Below are 20,028 nucleotides of genomic sequence, written 5' to 3'. Positions count from 1 at the left end.
ATTCCACTGCTGATTGGAGGTGTTGAAGGGATCCAGTGTAGAGCGTGTGTGTGTGTGTGTGGTTCTGCAGCATACTTAAATGGTGTATTCTGTCATTCAATGGTGATTAAATCAAATCTGACTTAAATCGCTGTTATATTAATTTTTTATAATGCTATATATAGGGATGGGTACCGGTATCCGGTGCCATGATTTTCTGATATAAACGGTAGTAACCAGACCAAAAAGCAGCGCACATTTCGGTGCTTTATTTTGGTGCTTTTTTTTTTCCTAAGATATCATACACTTTGGATTCTAGCCAATCATTTTACCTTTGCAAGCATAGTAGGCGGGCCCAGGTACGTACGTTCTTTTAGAGCAGAGCTACAGATTAAAAATGCCCAAGGTGAAGCGGTCAAAGTCTGGCTGTACTTCACAGCAAAAGATGCAAACTCAGCAGCCTGCAACAAGTGCTTTAAGGTGATACTGTGATACTGTGCAAAGGAAGTAGCACATCGAATCTGATGAAACACCTGGCGACGTATAGCATTTTGTTAAAAGCCGAGAAATGCACCGTATTTGATAGCTTGCTGCGAGACCTCACACCGAGCACATCTACTGCGGGTGGGTTGCCTGTTATCGGACCCGGAGTTAACAACATCCCCCAAGAACCCAAAGAGGAGAGTCCCGGCCCCTAGCCCTGCCAGTGTAGCAGAAATGATGAGGATGCAGCAGCAGCCGTTCTTCTCTGCGTGAGTAGCTTAATGTTGTTCGTGTGTAATTTACGTTGAGTAGGCTAACCAAGTTATTACATTAATGCATGTAAGGTGAACTAGCAAACATCATCATAGCTACATGCGGCTGTCCTCTTGTTTGATGGCAGATACTCCCTTCACCCTGGCCAAAAAGGCTAAAATGACAAAAGAAAAAGTGGAAAACAGCTAAAAATGAGAGGTTTTTGGACAAAGTTTGTGTTCTTCAGTCTTTAAGCACCGGTTCGAGCACCATTCAAGCACTGCAACCGTTTCAAAAGTACCGGTTTGGTACTGGTATTGGATAAAACCTAAACGATACCCATCCCTGGCTATATATATATATATATATATATATATATATATATATATATATAATGCTTTATATTTGATATTGTCTTAACCATAGCAATATCATAACATATTGTGCTAGATCTTACTTATGAAAATAATGTCTGCTATTTTTGATGAATTTAAATGGAGCATTTTGCTTCCCTGGTGATGTGAGAATGTTTGTTTGTGTGTTCTTGTTCATCTACAAATATTTGACCATACTTTCACATCTACCATCATGATCCAGATGGTCCTGGGTGTTGTATTTCCACATTGAATGTCCCCACGTTTCCTTCCCCAAATGTCCATTCATATGTATGTGGCCAGACACTGACAGCCATCCGTGCCTCATGCATCCATCTCTGTGCCGCATACATTGTGAGTCCTTGTTGTACAACACATGCCCATTCTGCTGTCAGGTTGGCGGCGGTGGTGTTTGCATGTGTCTGTGTTGCGCATCAGTTCTAGATAAGCTGCCAACACTTTGGCCCTTGAAAAATGCCAAATATCAAATTAATGCCTTGTCAGTAAATCTGAAGAGCCACTGTGTACGCTGGCAAGGGTCACAGTTTCTGGACCAGCATGCTAATTGTGTTCTCATCGTACAACATTTGAGTTATGCTGGTTAAAAATGGCAAAAAAAAAAAAGACTCATTCACACATTGTAGGCATTACTGCAGATGTGTTATCCACATTTAGTGAGAGATGGCAATGAGTTGTTTGGATGACTTTTTGGAGTCCTGATGAATGAAATTCAAGCACAAAAGGTTAAAAGAGTGTTATTTTGTGAAATATGAAAATGGGAAAATATGTTGTTCTTAGAAAGACAGCTAAGGTGCCAACAACTGCAATGTCCTCCCAATATAAGTAAGTAAGTAAGTAAATTTTTATTTATATAGCACATTTCTAGATAAAAGATCACAAAGTGCTTCACAAGGTATAAAACAAAAACAGACAAAAGTTAACAAAATGCAATTCTAAAAAGATGTGTTTTTAGTTGTTTTTTTGATATTTCAGATATCAGAGTGGCGGGCCTCCTAACAGGCTGTTGTCCAAGTGACAGTTCCCCATTCACGTTGCACATGCCCAGACTGCAGAGACTAGTTTCAGTCAATCTCAACTCCGTTACAAGAGCTTGGTGTGCAACCCTGTAATGACCGAATGTTCCTCCTTTCCAAAATAACCCTCAACGATTTGTGAACCATCTCGGCTCGAATGTAGTAGAGCTGGCTTCCACTTGATTATGAGACAATTTATCATGTTAGATCTCATCATCAATAAATACGGTTTCTTATCTGATTTTAATGGTTCTGCAACTGCTGACAGCTGAGACAGTAAATCAACATACTGTGATCATCACTAAGCCAATATGTTTATGGTGGCAGTGTGAAAATGCTGCTGCTAAGCAGGTATGACAACTAATATACTACTGCTAATACTACTGTGCTTAAGCACATCAGCAGACTGATCAGCAGACTGCAAAAAATCACAACCCACACAGACAGTGAGACTGGTGGGTTGAACTGAATTTCCCGGAGGAACCTAGTGGAGTAGCTTAATATTTACTAAAATACACTGATGAAAACTTTGCTCTGCTGTGGGCACTAGAGAATATTTGGTAGCACTTTCTATCAGAGCGCATCAATAATGTGATAGTCGGATATTATGGTGAAAACAAGAAGGGAATGATAGGGAGATAAGTTATTACCACTTATTTACCAAAGTTATATCAAAGTAAGAACAATTTCTTTCATCAACAATAGTTATACCTGCATTTAGGTTAAGCTAAGTAATATTACACTTAGATTTGTGAAACAGGGTAACAGGGTCCTAAAACTCCCAGCTGCCAAATCCAGGCTCAACACTTGAAATCAATTCCAAATCTAGCATCTATTTACAAAACCTTTGCAGCTGAGACAAATGTCACGCGGCTTTTGCTTGTGTTGAAAGCTATCCCAGCACCTGGATGTTGTGCATGTGAGCCCCTCACTTTAAAAACTTTGGCCCTTTCATTGTGAATAGTGTGACGTCCCATACCATAATGTAAAAAGCAAGGTAGCTCCTGGTTCTGGTATGCTAGTGTTACAGCTTGAATGTTATATATTGAAACCAATGTGATCCTCTGGCCAGCTTTATTGGCTTTTGCAATATTGCCAGGCCAATTGGCCATTGCCAATGCATCGATTGTGGTGACCACTTGGGAAATAAAGAGGTTAACACTTTAGTATACAATAGTAAGGTCTCAGTTAATAGTTCATTCATCATTTATAAATGATGAAGTTACAATTTCTTAATAGTATTATTGCACCAAACACGTTTTTTAGAAGCAAAGGTTAATGGTTTGTGGTATAGGAAATAGGTATCAGAACAATAGTAGGCAAGTATTCAGATGAACATTGATACACATAAAGATTACAAAATGAACTACTTTTGTGTGTTCATAAAGGTTTTTATAAATGCTTATTTCATATTGTACTTCATGTTAAATTCAGTCAGTTACTAATAGCTGACTAACTATTTTGTTTAACCACATTTAAAATGAGAGACAAGCTATACCTCACAAAGCTTCAACAAATCAAACTGAAAGGTCAGCAGGACCAAACAATCCTCAGCTATCTAACAGAAAAAGGAAACAAAGCACAACATGATATAGAACAGATTCACAACAAGATGCACACCCTTAAGGTTAACAAAATACTGAGGACCAGTGTGAGTTTGTAGGATGGGAGAGACACACTGAGCATCCGGAGTCACAGCGTACTTTAAGTGGAATATGAAGCACCTTCATTCAAAATAAAACATCAATATTGTTATCACAAATCATCAGTGAATATGCTTAAAAATCAAGCATGAACACCACAGAGTATTCCTCATATTAATAGTATTAGTATTCCTCTCTGTTAATAAAGCAGTGCATGGTAATGTCTCTGAAATGTTTAAGAGTTTGGAAATTCTTTACTTTGTTCCTCAAGTTCAGTTTTCCTTTTGTTTGTAGTCAGCTAGCTTTAGTTAGACAAGTGTAGCACTGTAGCAAACTTTTCCGTCACTGCCCATTTCAAGGCTAAAAACTCTGCCCATAAAAACTTATGGGCAGAATAACAAGATTCACTCCTAGACAACCCACCGCTTCCATAAGCTATTACCCTGGTCTGGCCATTTTGCTCTTAATAGAGTGCGGCACCAAGCCCTGTAGTGCTGGTGTCAGTATGGAGCGTATATAGCAGTTTAAGGTCAGCAAAACCCAATGCAGGTGCAGTACTGAACTTTTCAATGACGGTTTTGAAAGCAAGATCACAAGAGGGAGTCCATCGCTCACCGAAAGGTGTCTTGGGGTCATGGTACTGGACAGACTTAGCTTTAGGCTTTGTGCTTTTGCGCAAAGGAGGGTAGCCTGATGTTATGTTAGTGAGGGGCTTAAAAATGCTCGAATAGTTCTTAATGAACCGCCTGTAGTACTCTGAAAAGCCTAAGAATGAGCGGAGCTGTTTAACATCACGGGGCACAGGCCAGGTGATGAGATGATGAGATGAAATGGCCTTTATTTGTCAGTTGCAGGTCTTTTGCCCACAAACGAGATGACAGACCTTGCCGACCGTACATACAATACACAAACATCACATTGGGGAGACAGGTCAGGCCAGGTAGCGAGGAAAAAAAACATTGAAATGTGTAACATAAAAGGATAATACAGGAATGCACAGATATCAACACACCATAGCACAATAAACACAGACAGCAACATGGGAAAGAGTCCCAGTGTGTACATCTGATCTGGGACCGCTGCAATCTTTCAACTGCGCCTCCAACTGACCCGATGTCCAGATCAGAGAGGAGGTAAGCCTTGGAGGTGGCATTGGTGTCACGGTTCTGGGTCCGTTGGACCCAGTATTTTGAGTTTATTATATTTCGGTTTAATTCTGCTTCATGGATTGTTTTCTTATTCTCATAGTGATGATGATGATTATTTCTTGTTTCTGTTTATTCGTGCTTAAGGATTTGTTCTCAGTTATATCTCACGTTTAGTTTAGTTCTGGGGCCCGTTCTTCGTACCTCGCTAAGTAGGTTAGCCGGATTAGATTGTTGACGATTTCGCGTGATCCTGGATCAGTCGGTTCCCCGAAGCTCATCCGGGACTTGCTGTCATAGCAACAGAGCCGTAAGCGTAAACCTGCTCGGGAGCAGGTTTACTTTATGTAAACAGGATTAGATCGCGGCCACGCAGGTATGTCCGCGTCATCATACGAAAGCAACAGCGATATTCCACCACTGTTTCACCATAAATAAATAACATCAATGTAACTAAAGACAATGCAGCACCTGATCCATTTATTGATTTCACACAGGTCATTTCCTAAAAAAGGGAAATGTACTATTAACATTCTATTACATGTATGTGATTATTACAGATTTAATTCATATTTCAGAGTAGCAATTGTAAATTACTTCGTGTAATCAAGATGAGAGACCACGGCTATAAAAGCGAAGGTGGATTTGGGAAGCCTGTCGCAGCCATGTCCTGTCCGTATACGCGAGCCACCCATTGCGGAAGGTGCAAGATTGATAAGGAGAGTCCTCAGAATTCAGCGTATATTGCGGGATAGACAGGATCCTTTAGCTCAGCGCGACAGTGTGCTCATAGAGAGATATCGATTTTCCCGTGAGGGTATTATTCACTTAACCAACTTGTTGACGAGGGGGTGCAGGACCACCACCTGTCTTTTTTTCCTCTGCCCTTTTCTTGGTTGCTGTTATAAACAAACAGATTATTCCAGGGTCTCTTTCCAAGAGACTAAAAGCAATATAAGTGATAAATATTACCATTCTGTAGGATATTCTTATATTTCACTTTTACCTGTTCCCATGTTCTAGTGGGTCCTGTCGTGGCTCTAATGTGAAAGAGGATAAAATATAACATATTATAATATAATGTAATATAATATTGGATAATATAGTGTAATATAATAAATCTACCCTACCGCCTACTGGTGTTGGCCAGAGGGGCCGATGGCGCGATATGGCAGCCTGGCTTCTGTCAGTCTGCCCCAGGGCAGCTGTGGCTACAACTGTAGCTGCCTCCACCAGTGTGTGAATGTGAGAGTGACTGAATAGTGGCATTGTAAAGCGCTTTGGGTGCCTTGAAAAGCGCTATATCAATCCACTCCATTATTATTGTTATTATTAAATTACTTACGAGTTTAATTTGTCAGCAACTTCCTGCCAGCCCTCGCTCCTTGCTTTTGCAGCCTTTGCAGTGTTCCCTTGCGTTCTGATTAAACTCTGAAACTCCTGAAATCCCTCACTCAAGAGCTCTTGCTCTGCTGCCGAAAAATACCGAGCCGAGCGCGCTCCGTCGACATTTTCGCCGACCAATCAGAGGGTTGCCGATCAATGTTTCTACTATCGATGCGTGGCCCCTTTTACGACACCCAGTGATGTCACATTACTGCGTCCAGCTGTACTAATCGTCAACAGCAGGTGTGTTCGGGGAACCGGATTAGCGAGCTCACGGTTAGAGCGATGATTTGATCTTGGATGTGTCATTTGATCTTGGATGTAGTAAGCGACGTACGAAGAACGGGCCCCAGGTTCCATGTGTCATTCTCTGTCTGTCTCTCAATGTAAAGTCTGCATGCTTGTTTAGTAATTCATGTTTCCTGTTTTATTGTGAAAGTCTTTGTCTTATGTTAGTGTGTGCAGCTCTGTTCCCCCCGTCTCGTTAACCCTGATCTCTCCCAGCTGTGTCTCCCTCCTGTTGCCCATTCGCTGATTACCACCCTGTGTATATTAGCCCTGTGTTTTCCTGTGCTCAGTGTCGCGTCGTACCCTCAGATTATGCCTGTGTGTTTCGGTTTTCCATATTCCATGGTCACTTCATGGTCACTGTTTCTTTGGTTTCTGTATTCATGTCACTTGACGTTTGGTTTTCATGTCAGCAATAAAAGCTGAGGTTCTGATTTATAATTCTGTGTTCGAGTCCTGCGCTTGGATCCTCCTCTCCGCCTGCCCGCACACAGAGCCCTGACAGAACGACGCGACCATAAGATGGATCCAGCGGACTCACCTTTTGCCTCAGAGGGAAAGTACCTCGCACAGCTGTGGGATTATTGCTGGCGCATAATTCACGCTGTGGATAACTACAAGAGGCTTCTAGAGGTAGTGTTTCTAGACAACTTCTTGTCATCCCCTACCTTCGCCATAACCTTTCTGGACATTAACGGATTAAAAACGATAGTAACAGCTCTGAGAGCCAGTTTTTGTTTTGAACTGTTTGGCATGGGCGGCCCAGGGAAGGAGGATTCAGCTGCTCTCCTGGAGGCCCTCGCCACTTGGTGCTCTCGACGTCAGCAGTATGTTTTGCCAAGGTTCATTGCCAAGTCGTTCGATCCACCGTTAAAGAAGAAATGCAGCCCTCACCATCATCATCCAACCACACTTCCATTCTCTCCTGTGGTACGGACTGGAGCAGTTGTCATTTTCACACCACAGCAGGAGCAGCCACAGCAGAATTTCTCCAAGCCACCTTCAGCTCAGTTAGCTGATCAGCAGCCACCTTTAGCTCAGTGTCCAGTGTTTGCTGCTCAGCAGCCGCCTGTAGCTCAGTGTCCAGTGTTTCCTGCTCAGCAGCCGCATGTAGCTCAGTGTCCAGTGTCCCCTGCTCAGCATCCACCTGTAGCCCTGTCACCTACTCCACCGCTTTCATCTCAAATTCAGTCACCCGTAGTTCAGTCTTCACCCCGGCTACCCATAGCTCAGGCTCTACCACAATCAGACCTTCTCCAAACATTGTTACAGTCCATAGCCCAGTCAGTAGCGCAGTTAGTGGAGGAATCCTTAGCTTTGTCATCTGCTAAGTCAGTCACTCATCTTCACCCTCAGTCAGGGGTCCCTATTGCCTCTGGTCCTGCTTCTGCTCCAGCTGGAGGGCCTGAGGAGCCAGTCCAGCCTAAGGTTTCGTCTGCTGGGGGTTCGGGAGAACCCAGCCAGCCTCATGTTTCGTCAGCTGGGGGTTTGGGAGAACCCAGCCAGCCTCGAGTTTCGTCTGCTGGGGGGTTTGGGAGAACCCAGCCAGCCTCGAGTTTCGTCTGCTGGGGGTTCGGGAGAACCCAGCAAGCCTCAAGTTTCATCTGCTGGGGGCCCGAGCCGCCCGTCCAGCCTCCTGCCACGTCTGCTGGAGGGCCCGAGCCGCCCGTCCAGCTTCCAGTCACGTCTGCTGGAGGGCCCGAGCCGCCCATCCAGCTTCCAGTCACGTCTGCTGGAGGGTCCGAGGAGCCTGCCCAGCACATCCTCACATCTGCTGACGGTCCGGGGAAGTCTGTTCAGCCGTCATCTGCTGAATCATCCCCCCCGACTTCTACATCATCACCATTCGCATCACCGCCTGCTAGGGCTGCTCGATTATGGCAAAAATGATAATCACGATTATTTTCACTGAAATTGAGATCACGATTATTTGACGATATTTATTTAACCCTTTAAGACCTACTATAGAACCAAGTCCGCCAGAGCTTATATAATTTTTTTACATGTTGTAGTGCCATTTGTGGGAGCATTTCAAGTTGCTATACAACTGTTATAGCCCACATTTTAATAATATGTATGCATTAAGTCCATAGTAACTACATTAATTGCAAAAAAGTGCAATAAACTACAAAAAAATTGAAAATCGTTTTTGTTTTTTTACATATATTTCTACTTGGAGAAATTTAAGAGGTTTATCCCTCAAAACTTTAAATACAAAAAAGTTGCAAAAAATAGTTTACAACAACAGGAAATTTATTTTGAGTGTCTTCATAGTTTTATTTTGGAGATACACCAATTTTTATATACTGCAGGAAAAACAAAAAAACAATCCTATGATGCAAATTTGCAAAGAAAACAGCAGGTGCATCAAAATAAACTATTTCCAGCAGTGCAATTCGAGTTCTAAGCATCCCAGAAACTATTCAGAAAAGTCAAACATGACCAGTATAGGTTTTTAAGGCCTACAAATAAAAAACTACATTTCCGCGAAAATGACGTCACTTCCGGTTTCGGCCAGGAAATGGCGGTCATGCGATAGTTCGCGCTGACTTCTGTTTCACTGTGGGAAGTATTATAAACAGCTGATCGGATCGGCAAAGCGTGTTTCTGGAATATTATGTTTTTGTTCCTGCAAGCGCTTTTTATGCAATTTTTGCAAAGCTTTATGTGGAACGAAACCGTGACTGAGGACAAGCTGATGGCATAAGATGTAAGTACAACTCCTCCAGTTTCATATGCAAAACAAATTATTGCGCTAGCTTACGCGGTTCAGGTTCTACAGGGATTTAAAAATAGTTACACAAAATGGAGTGTGCAGCTCTGACCGTCTTTAAAGGGTTAACAATAACAACGTATTGAATAATGACTTTAAAAAATAATATAAAATAGTGTGCAACACCACTTAAGTTTTTTTACCTCTCTTTTCAACCAACAGCAGTCACTCTCCTCTTCAAATAACTTCTGCTTAGCTTTCTGAGCTTCCCTCGGGTCCTCTTAATCAGCGGTCTCCACCCTTTTTTGCGCCACGGACCGGTTTATGCCCGACAATATTTTCACGGACTGGCCTTTAAGGTGTCGCGGATAAATGAGGGAGGGGCTAATAATCGGCTCAGTCATTTTTAATGATCGTTGAAAGCCCAGATCGTAATCGTGATTAAAATTCGATTCATTGAGCAGCCCTACCGCCTGCAGCGTCGCTGCCGTCAGGTTCCGCGGCCGTCCCGCTGCCGTCAGGTTCCGCAGCCGTCCCGCTGTCTTCATCCACGCCTGGTCCAGCCTCCGTGTCTTCATCCACGCCTGGTCCAGCCTCCGTGTCTTCATCCACGCCTGGTCCTGCCTCGCCTGGTCCTGCGGTTGCCACGCCACCGTCAGAGCCAGCTCGACCCGTTCCGCCTCGCCTCTGCCGGCCGTTTTCCGGGCCTCTAAGGTGGCGTCATGGCCTTCGGGGACGGCCTCCGGAAAGGGTTTGTCGCCGCCGCCATCGCGGCCGACCTCCGGACCTGCTCAGTGGCCGCCACTGCCTTCCAAGTGGTCGGCCTCCAGAACTGTTTGCCCGTCGCGGCCGGCATCGCGGCCGACCTCCAGACCTGCTCAGTGGCCGCCACTGCCTTCCAAGTGGTCGGCCTCCAGAATTGTTTGCCCGTCGCCGCCGTTGCCGTGTGCACGCTCTGCCCCTGGAGCTGTTTGCCCGTCACCGCCGTTGCCGTGTGCACGCTCGGCCCCCTGATCTGTCTTGGCTCTTGTGTTGTCGGCCTCCGGGTCGACCCCCAGACTTTACTGTGGCCTCATGACTAGTCTTGTTTTGTGTTGTCCTGTTTTTGGTTTAATCCGGACTCTTGTGCTCCTTGTTTTTTTTGTTTTGGACCCTCCTTCCTGGACCCCCTCTGCCCGCCCTGGTCTGGTGCTCGGGTTTGTTGTGCTTTTTTGTTTAGGGCTGTCGGGAGCCAACCCTTAGAACATGAGAACGCCATGTTTCATAGTCAGCTTCACTGTAAGTTCTGGGCATCTTGCCAGATAAAGCTCTGAGTCTTAATATAGAGTGAGCATGTGATGCCTTTTCAACACTCTTGACAACATGCTCGACTACTATTTTCTGAACCTCTGGTGGGCCGAGGTCAGTTGGACTCAATATTTGAGGTGTCAAGTTTGGTCTTATGGGGCGTTGGAATGTGCCCTGAATGAGTTCAGGAGGGTGAGCCAGTTCAGTTAAAACTGAAGGTGAGATTCCAAGTTGTGTGGATCCTACCACAGGGCAAGTCTGATCAGCAGTGTCATTTTCAGGGTTTATTTAAGCTGTCTCAGCAGCTTTAATGGTCTTCCCTATTGTGGACATGGCCTCCCGCAACACTTCCTCGAAATCCTTCCCAGTTAACTTGGCTAAACCTTTCAGGTTGCTAATATAAGCTTCAGTAACACTGCCCCCTACGGTCTTGGTATAGACGTCAGTTAATGCTCGAATGCGGTAACTGACATTTGGATTCTCAGTGGACTGTAAGAGGTAAGGCAGCTTAGGTGCTAATATTTCAACAGCTGCACTGGACTCAAACTCTACAATCTGACTTTTGTGGAATGCAGAAGAGTCATCATCGACAGCGAGTACTCTACGAATAGTACCATGTTGCTCTAGAAACTCAAATACCTCTTTGTCTATCTCTCTATCTGCAACACCGCTAAAAATTATGGCATTTGGTACTTTAATGGCATACTTGTTGTCAAAATCCATTTTCACAGTATGCGAGTTGTCTGATCAAAGGGCAAAAAGGATTCCAATGTTGTCACACAACACTCTAGGCTCCTGGCTGGCTCGCCACTTTTTATTCTATGTAAATGGCCTGTATTTATATAGCGCTTTACTAGTCCCTAAGGATCCCAAAGTGCTTTACATATCCAGTCATCCACCCATTCACACACACATTCACACACTGGTGATGGCAAGCTACATTGTAGCCACAGCCACCCTGGGGTGCACTGACAGAGGCGAGGCTGCCGGACACTGGCGCCACCGGGCCCTCTGACCACCACCAGTAGGCAACGGGTGAAGTGTCTTGCCCAAGGACACAACGACCAAGACTGTCCAAGCCGGAGCTCGAACCGCCAACCTTCCGATTACAAGGCGAACTCCCAACTCTTGAGCCACGATCGCCCCTATGTAGCACTGGTGGTGCAATACTAGTGGGCATGTAAGACCTGTTAGTGCTACTTCTAGCCTTTTTTGCATGTAGTACAGGCAGTATAGTTACCTTTAACCGCAGTATGAGGACAGAGGGGAAATATGGGCCAGATCGGAGAGGTTCTAGATTCGTAGGAGCCAAGGGTGTCTGACAACAGAGGACTTCTACACAGTAGGTGTAAAAAAACAAACAAAATTGCATTTATTAACAGTTATCAACGTTTAGCAGGTTGTGCACATTTAACAAAAGTAGAGTGCGCTTCGTGGAAACAAAATTGAATAAAATAAACCCCATGTCGCAGGTTGCCATTGGGGATCCACACGCAGGACTCCTGATTTGCAAGTTAACAATAAAAGTTTATTTACAGTTTCTTCACCGAGTGTATTTACAGGCTGGGGTAGTGGTATATACTGTACAAGACGTGAGGGGGCAGGGCTCCAGGGATCCGGGGAAAAGGGGAATCACACACACGCTCCACTCCGACCTCTCTCTCTACTAGTGACCAGTTGCTCCTTCCACACACCGCTCGAGGAAACACAGGGATGGGTCCGGGAAATCTAGGTACAAAGATACACACGTTAATATCTAGCACGCAGGCACGAGAAACCTGACAAGAGTTTAACAACGATCCACCGCTGAACAACAGACCTCTTACCTCTTAAGAACCAGCTGGTCTTGATGAGGTCCAGGTGTTTCCAATGCAGGGAGGCGTGGGCCGAGAGCGTGAACCCACCATGAGTTCCACCCCAGCAAAACAGGAGAGAGAGAGAGAAACAAAGAGAGAGAAAGAGAGACCGAGAGATAGGAGCATAATGATCAGCCCCTTGCTGATCCCCCAGGCCGTGACACCCCACAAATAGTCGACCCAAGGATGGACGAGGTGGAGCAGCTGACGTCATGGTGTAAGGCCAATAACCTCCTCCTCAACACTTCAAAAACCAAAGAACTCATAATAGACTTCAGAAGGAAAAAGGCAGAGATCCAACCACTATTCATAAATGGGGACTGTGTAGAAAGGGTGGCAAGCTTCCGCTTCCTGGGAGTCAATATAGAGGAGAACCTTTCCTGGAGTGTGAACACCTCCGAGCTGCTGAAAAAGGCCCAACAGAGACTGTACTTCCTGAGAATTCTCAGGAGGAATAACATCACACAGAGACTGCTGGTGTCCTTCTACAGAGCCACCATTGAGAGTGTTCTAACTTACTGCATATGCATCTGGTACACTAGCTGCACAGGGGCTCAGAGGAAAGCACTCCAAGGGATCATTAACACCGCCCAAAAGATCACTGGCTGCCCTCTCCCCACACTGGAAGTTCTACACAACGCCCACTGTTTTAAAAAGGCCCAAAACATCATAAAAGACACCTCACATCCTGGCCACTCCCTGTTCGAACTGTTGCCCTCAGGCAGACGGTACAGGGCAATCAGAGCAAGGACTAATAGACTCAAACACAGCTGTTATCCAACTGCAATAACACATCTGAATACTACAAAAAAATGTCCATCACGCCACTCTTGTGTTAATCTATGCACGGTCTGAAGCATGTGTGTGGGAATGTATGTGAATGTTTTACTGTTATATCTTATTAGTATTTTAAGTATTCTATCTATTTTATTTATTGAATTTTATTGTTTTATTTATATTTTGATATTGCTAGGGATGATGCAATGATCGGGGACCATTCTTAATTTCGTTGTTCTCATGACAATGACAATAAAGTTTCTGATTCTGATATTGTCTTTTGTGTCCTTTTTTAAAAGTCAGTTGCAGTCTCTCAATGTTCAGTAGTCACTCAGTGTGTTTGTAACCAGTCGGGTTACAATCTACCAGTTCATCCGGCTCTTTGGGCTGGGCTCGCCATCCAGTACTGGAAAAGGGATCCGCAATTCTTCTCAGGTCCTCAAAACCAATCCAATCGAAGTAAGCAAAGAAAAAAAACCTGACCATATAAAGCAACAAATGCTACACGGGGCTTCACAGTGCTCACGTTGGCTCACGGCCTTCGGAACACACTATCACTCTCATTATTTTCAGCGAAGAAGGACTTTTACTTTCCAGTTAGCTTCTTCACCGCACGGGTAATGGATCTTTCACCGTCTCTGTCTCTGGCGTATCTGACTGGTACACGAAGGCACACACAGGTGTCCAAGCAGCGCACACAGGTTGGGGGAAGGTCAGACCAGCCAATGAGTGGTTGCTCAGTGGATCTAACAAACACACTCTAAAGGACAAAGTCCTGCCTCTATACCATTTATCCACATATTAGTTAAACTTATGTTTACATGCTTTTTATTAGTATTTATTATATTTAATAAATATAGACATGTGCGGAATCCACAGAAACCTCAGAATCTCAGCTAAAATGTCATATAAACCATTTCTACAACTACCAAACACACCGAAAACAAGCTGTGATTAAACGAGCAGTTATGTAAATGCACAGAAGTCCGCTAAACAAACAAAACCCAACCAGAAATTCTTCAGACTTCATGTAACCGGCTAAAGATAGGCTGGTTAGCTTCCAGGGCTATCACTGACTCCACACACCAAGTTTCACCACGATCAGACCAAAATTCACTGAATGAGCTGCAAAAGAAGACCACAAAAACAAACAGCGGCGCAAATGCGCTAGGACAGAAATTGGCTTACCGTCCCGAGTTCCTCCATTATTTTCGCCGGTAGCCGGTAGCCACGTGATTACCAGTAGTTACCATGCCTACCTAGCCACATCAGAGCTGTTTTCCGTCAACAACCTCCATTTTAGACCCACCTACGTGACTGGACAGACGCCACATGCAGTAAATTTGGTAAAAACGTGGGTTTTGGCATTACAACGTCTGATTGGTTGAAGTGACGTGAACGTGACATCATTACTGTGAATCTATTGGCTCAAACGATTAAAAAGAGGTGTCAATCATGCAAATTGACCAAAAGACACCAAAGTTACAGGCCCTCGGAGTTTAAAGGGCCAGAGACCAATTAAACGCTTCATGCGCACTGCAGAAAAGGGCCATTACAATGTAAATGTGTGGTTAATTTTTCAAAAATCTATTTTTAAAAAAAGCATTTTTAGGCCTGTTAATAAAATGTATTATTAATCTGCTCTTTAATACCTAAAAAAATCAACTGGCATGGTGTCCAATTGTGTGCCAAAATTGGACATTTTTGTACGTCTGGATATTCATGTATTGACAGGGCTGTAATTTTTCACTGTTTCACTTTAGAAACATAAATCTTTGCACAGATGATGTTTATATGTTGGTTACTGAATTTCTGGAACCAAATGTGATCTGAGGCATATTTTTAAAAGGGTTATCTGCTAAAATAAAAAAAAAATAAAAAGAATTAGGCGAGGATAAAATCTACTTACTTTTTCTGTGTTCCAGTCTCAGTAACTTTGACACAGTAATATCTGCTTCAATATTTACACCTCTGATGAAATTTCCCAAGTGTTAGCTTTATTTTGATACCAAGATTGTAAGGACAGAGTTTGTAATTGCAGAGAAATAATCAATAAAATTTGGGCATTACATTTTCGAGCAGGAAGCTCAGAAACCCCCCTGGGGCTTAAGAGGTTAAGATAATATTGTTTCTCTTTCTATCTTAAACACACCTAAACGCACTCACATTACGGTCCAACATCCATTTCGATATTCTGCTTTTAAGTGAGGTATTTTTGCATCATGCAATAAATATTTGTATTTTCTGTATCACTATGAGCTTTGTCTGTTTCCTTTCTCTGTTGTGAAGATAACTGAGACTTGAGATCCGGCTGACCTTTCACTTTCATTTGTGAATGCTTTGTAAGGCAAACCTTGTTGTGTGACCTCAATTAATTTGAGATCACACAAAGTACTAAAGCTAACAGCTAATAAAATAAGTACACACTCAACCAACTAGTTTCATATATGCATACATTTTCATCTAAGTTCTTCTTTCATCAGTTGCTAAATGATACCGTGAACTATGAACAGCTGTTTAATAACTTTTTTGTAGATGACATAAAATTTCATAAAAATGCTATTATTAAACATGTATGAGCGTATTACGCCATTAATTATCCATGTTTATAAATTACATACCAGCGAGTTAACTATTCATTAATGCTTTACTAAAGCTTTTAAGTGTATAGTCATTATAAAGTGTCACCATGAGGAGTAAATCATGTACCTTCCAAAATACACTTTGTCATTTTTACTGTTTTTCTAAGCAAAGACAATTTTTATTTGATGTCTTTTTCTCCTTTTTCCGGGTTATTTACAGAAGCCAGGGATGGATGTAGCTGACAGTTATGTGACATTTGTCCGTCATTCCCAGGACATGCTGCGGGAGAAGGTCAATGAGGAGGTGTATGTAGAGCGAATATTTGATGTAAGTAAGCTACAGCATTGCCTCTTTTCTCCAAATCAAAGAGTAACACCAAAGTTTCATTTACTTCATTTGCGCTTAATGTGCAGCTGTCAGGTAAATATTTAGTTTCACATCATTGCAAGTGAAAAGAGAACAGTAAATGTTCGCAAGTATTAAGGTTTGCTTGTTTTTTTTTTAAAGGGGTTTTTTAAAATTAATGTATAGTTGGAGGTGAGTTAAACAAACCAAACACACAGCACTTTAAGCTACTGCAGTTCTTACATTCAGTGTAACAGAGATTCCAAATAACAAACGTAGGCAACGAGATTGGCTGTTTGTTATTTGTTACTGCTGGACAAGAACAAATGCTAACAACTGCAAGCAGATAACTCCAGGAGGATCCAAGGCCTGCACAAAAGTGTACAAAAAAAAAGTTCGCTCTTTCTGCATGTGATATACACAATGAGTGAGTTGATATATTTACAAAAAGTGCCATGTAAAGATCATGTAACAGGCACAAAGCCTGACATGACTAAGGCCTCTTCGCAAGAAGTACACAGAGTTATTATAGAGATTTGGAGGCCAAGGATAGAACAGGAATGCTGCTGGAACCCAAAATGTCCAGATGTTGGGAGGAAAACATACAGCAGCTGATATTTCAATATGAAGCTCACAAACTCAGCAATGCGCAGAGGGACATTCAGAGACTGTAAGAAAGTGGAAAGGTCACAGTGTCTTATTAAAACAGTACACAGGTTTTTTTTTAATAAAAAGACAAAAAAAAAATAAGCAAACAAGCAAAACTGGCAGTTACTAATGTTTTGTAAACTCTGAAGAGTACACAGAGCTCAGGGCTTTTGTTAACAGGTGATACAAATTCCCATAGTCAACACTCTACTCCATAGCTTAGAGTGCATTGACGTATATTTCAATTACTGCCTCACAGGAGAGGAGAGAAGCCAAATGCAAGACATTGACATTGACACCCAGGTTTGTGAATGTGATAACTCAGGGATGAGGCAATGTAGGAGTTTGAAATTAATACCTCAGTGCATCTATTAAAAATCTCGGAAGGTCTCATTGACCTCAACCGTAAGGTCAAAGGTCAATGAGATTCATGAGAGCCAAAGTTTTCTGAAAATCTTGTGAATGCGCTAATTTGAGAATGAGGGGAAGTAGATTTTTGAATTGATGCCATAGGTGTTTCTATGGCAAGCCGAGGGGTAGCACTGGCAGCGGACAGTACTAGTTTAAAAACCTCTGGTTAACTTTCATGCATTACAGTTAAATTAAAGTGCATTAAGACAAACCTTAAAAATTTACAGTAGTGTTCAAGAGTCTTGAGCCATCTAACCTCTATTTGTATTTTGATAGAAAAATGAAATATAGGTACAGTGATTTACTGAAATGTTCAAACATACGTGGAAATACAGTTTATAAAACACTGTAAAGGCAGAGTTTGTATTCTGTTTGAAAGTCGATCTTTGGTATGACCAAGTTTACTCTTCAACACCATCTGAACTCTGTCCAAGCCCACTTGTAATTTCTGTAACTACTCCTCAAGAAAGGTTCTTCATGCTTCGTGAAGGACATTTCAAAGTTGCTCTTAGATGTTGGCTGCCCTCTGTTATGTTTGTTTGTCATCAAGATGATCACACACGGCTTCAGTAATGATTTGGTCCAAGCTCTTAGGAGGTGAATCTATGACAGATAATGTTCCATTATGTGTTTTTCTATCCAGGTATGCTTTCACTGCATTGATATTTTGATTGGGGTCATTGTTATTCTGAAAAATGAAGTTGCTGCTATCCATCCATTCTCTTCCACTTATTCAATTCAAGGTTGCTGAGGAGCTCAAGCCTATCCCAACTACCATAAACAGGCCATAATATTAGACAGGTCACCAGGCTGTCCCAGGGCTAACATAGAGAAAGAGACAACTTTGTCCTGTCTCCCTCCCCTCACCCAAACTGGTCAATGAGCTTTGTAAGGTTTCTTCCTGTTAAAAGGGAGTTTTTCCTTCCCACTATCGCCAAAGTGCTTGTTCATAGAGGGTCATCTGATTGCTGGAGTAATTCTGTATTCTTTTGGGGTATTTACCTTACAATATAAAGCACCTTTATAGGGACTGTTGTTGTGATTTGGCGCTATATATATATAAAATTGAATTGAATTGTTAACCCCTTCAGACTTGTTGCTGATTTCAAGTCCAGTTCTTGTGTAGTCTGGCATGCTTCAGCCTTTTCTGATGATTCTGTTCCTTAAGATTGGCTTCTGGACAACCGTCCTTCCAATGAGACCAAATCTAATGAGAAACAGGACATGGATTAACTGATGGGTCATTTGCATCACTGTGTGAGGTCTGGATTTTTTTCTGTATTTCCCCATTGTTAATGTGCTCTAAATAGTTTTTCACAGCTGTCAATTCTTCTTTTGCTCTCAACTTATTTAACTGCTGGGATGTTTCACTCGTGTTTGAAGCTTTCTGAAAAATGTGGCTAATCACAGTTAGATTTGAAGAGCTTTTCCCCTTAATAAACTTCTTTGTTTAGTGTCACAATTTGTTTGATGATTTGAAAACTATCCCAAAAAGTTTCATAGCACTTTAGGTGTCATATTTGATGACTTTTCTTGGCAGAGTTTAATTTAATGGCCTGGCTTCCTTTCTTATTAAACATACACTTCCAGTCACTGTGACCAAATAGTTCAGTCTTTGTTCCATTAGACCACAATAGAAAAGATTTCCATCTGGGCAACTACAAATTTCTGTTGAGTTTAAATGTATTGCGATACTGCGATATCTGCTTCTAATAAAACATATATTTACACATATTCTTAAACTCTCTAAATATAGTAGTCAGGTGTTATATATATTAGTCAATAAAGAAAAAACAGGTTTTCTCAGTGTTCATAGTTTTACTGTATGAGATAATAACACCAGGAAAAAGGGAAAAACATTCATTTGGTGAGTAAAAGAGACATACGGCTGCTTTCCAAGTCAAAGTTTTTTATAAAACACAAAGAGAAAGAAGTAACATGTATTTACAAGAATGTACAGTGAAAAATATAATATAAAAACAAACATGCATCGCCTTCAAAAATTCGAAGATACTTCAAATAAATTGTCGTTTGAATAAAAAAAAAGGATAAAAGGTAAATGGGTGCAAATAACTTTGTTGTTTGCAAAACTGGTGCATATGATTTTAAAATTGACAATTTATATTTGCATTTAAAGTTATATATAACTTTTTCTACTCAGATTTTATGTTTTTTGTCTGATTTTAGATCAATTGCGTTAATACAGTAGTCAAAATTAAAACATAACTGTAAATTCAGACACGTGAGGTTGTGCTGAAAAGAATGAGACCAAGCAAGGCAAAGTAAACAGTTTTTAAAGGTAAACTGTGGAGGAAACATCAAAAGTAGTTAAAAAATGGCCATTATACCCTAGACCCCAGAGGGTTAAACATTTTTTTAAAGTAACGCAATAGTTACTTTTCAAGTAATTAATTACTTTTAGAATCTTGTAACTCAGTTACTAACTGAGTTACTTTTTTGAAGAAGTAACTAGTAGCTATAATTAATTACTTTTTCAAAGTAACTTGCCCAACACTGGTCATAAATTGTATAGGTACACTGCACAGTCACTCGCCTAACCTACTGATAGAATTTCATTTAAAAACAAACTTTTGGGTTTTGTCTATGTCACAAATATTTCAATCCAGTGGAATATAACTTTATTTATATAAGTGTCATATCACAATAATAATTGTCTCTAGGTGCTTTGTATTGTGAAGGAAAGACCGTGCATTAATAGAGAAAAATTTACATCCTGTTAGAAAAATTAAGGAGGACCGACGTAAAAAAAAGTTAAGTCGAGAGAGATGCTGAGATTTTTCACTTTATCCAACTTCATCAAACA

General features: G+C 41.9%; 1 protein-coding gene across 1 annotated transcript in view; it reads left to right on the top strand.

Moving 5' to 3' along the window:
- LOC146669047 (calcium-dependent secretion activator 1-like) overlaps positions 1-20,028 on the top strand; it is a 337,734-nt gene that overhangs the window by 277,833 nt on the left and 39,873 nt on the right. Inside the window, exon 25 of the mRNA XM_085405453.1 lies at positions 16,020-16,127. Within this exon, the coding sequence (XP_085261579.1) occupies positions 16,020-16,127 (108 nt within the window). The remainder of the gene's footprint in view (positions 1-16,019; positions 16,128-20,028) is intronic.

Source organism: Rhamphochromis longiceps, linkage group LG5, assembly GCF_057381845.1.
Source record: "Rhamphochromis longiceps isolate RC_006_pf linkage group LG5, R_longiceps_female_GT1.1, whole genome shotgun sequence".
NCBI classification, from domain to species: Eukaryota; Metazoa; Chordata; class Actinopteri; order Cichliformes; family Cichlidae; genus Rhamphochromis; species Rhamphochromis longiceps.
The sequence above is the reverse complement of the archived record's forward strand: the minus strand, read 5'-3'. Positions and strand labels throughout refer to the sequence as shown.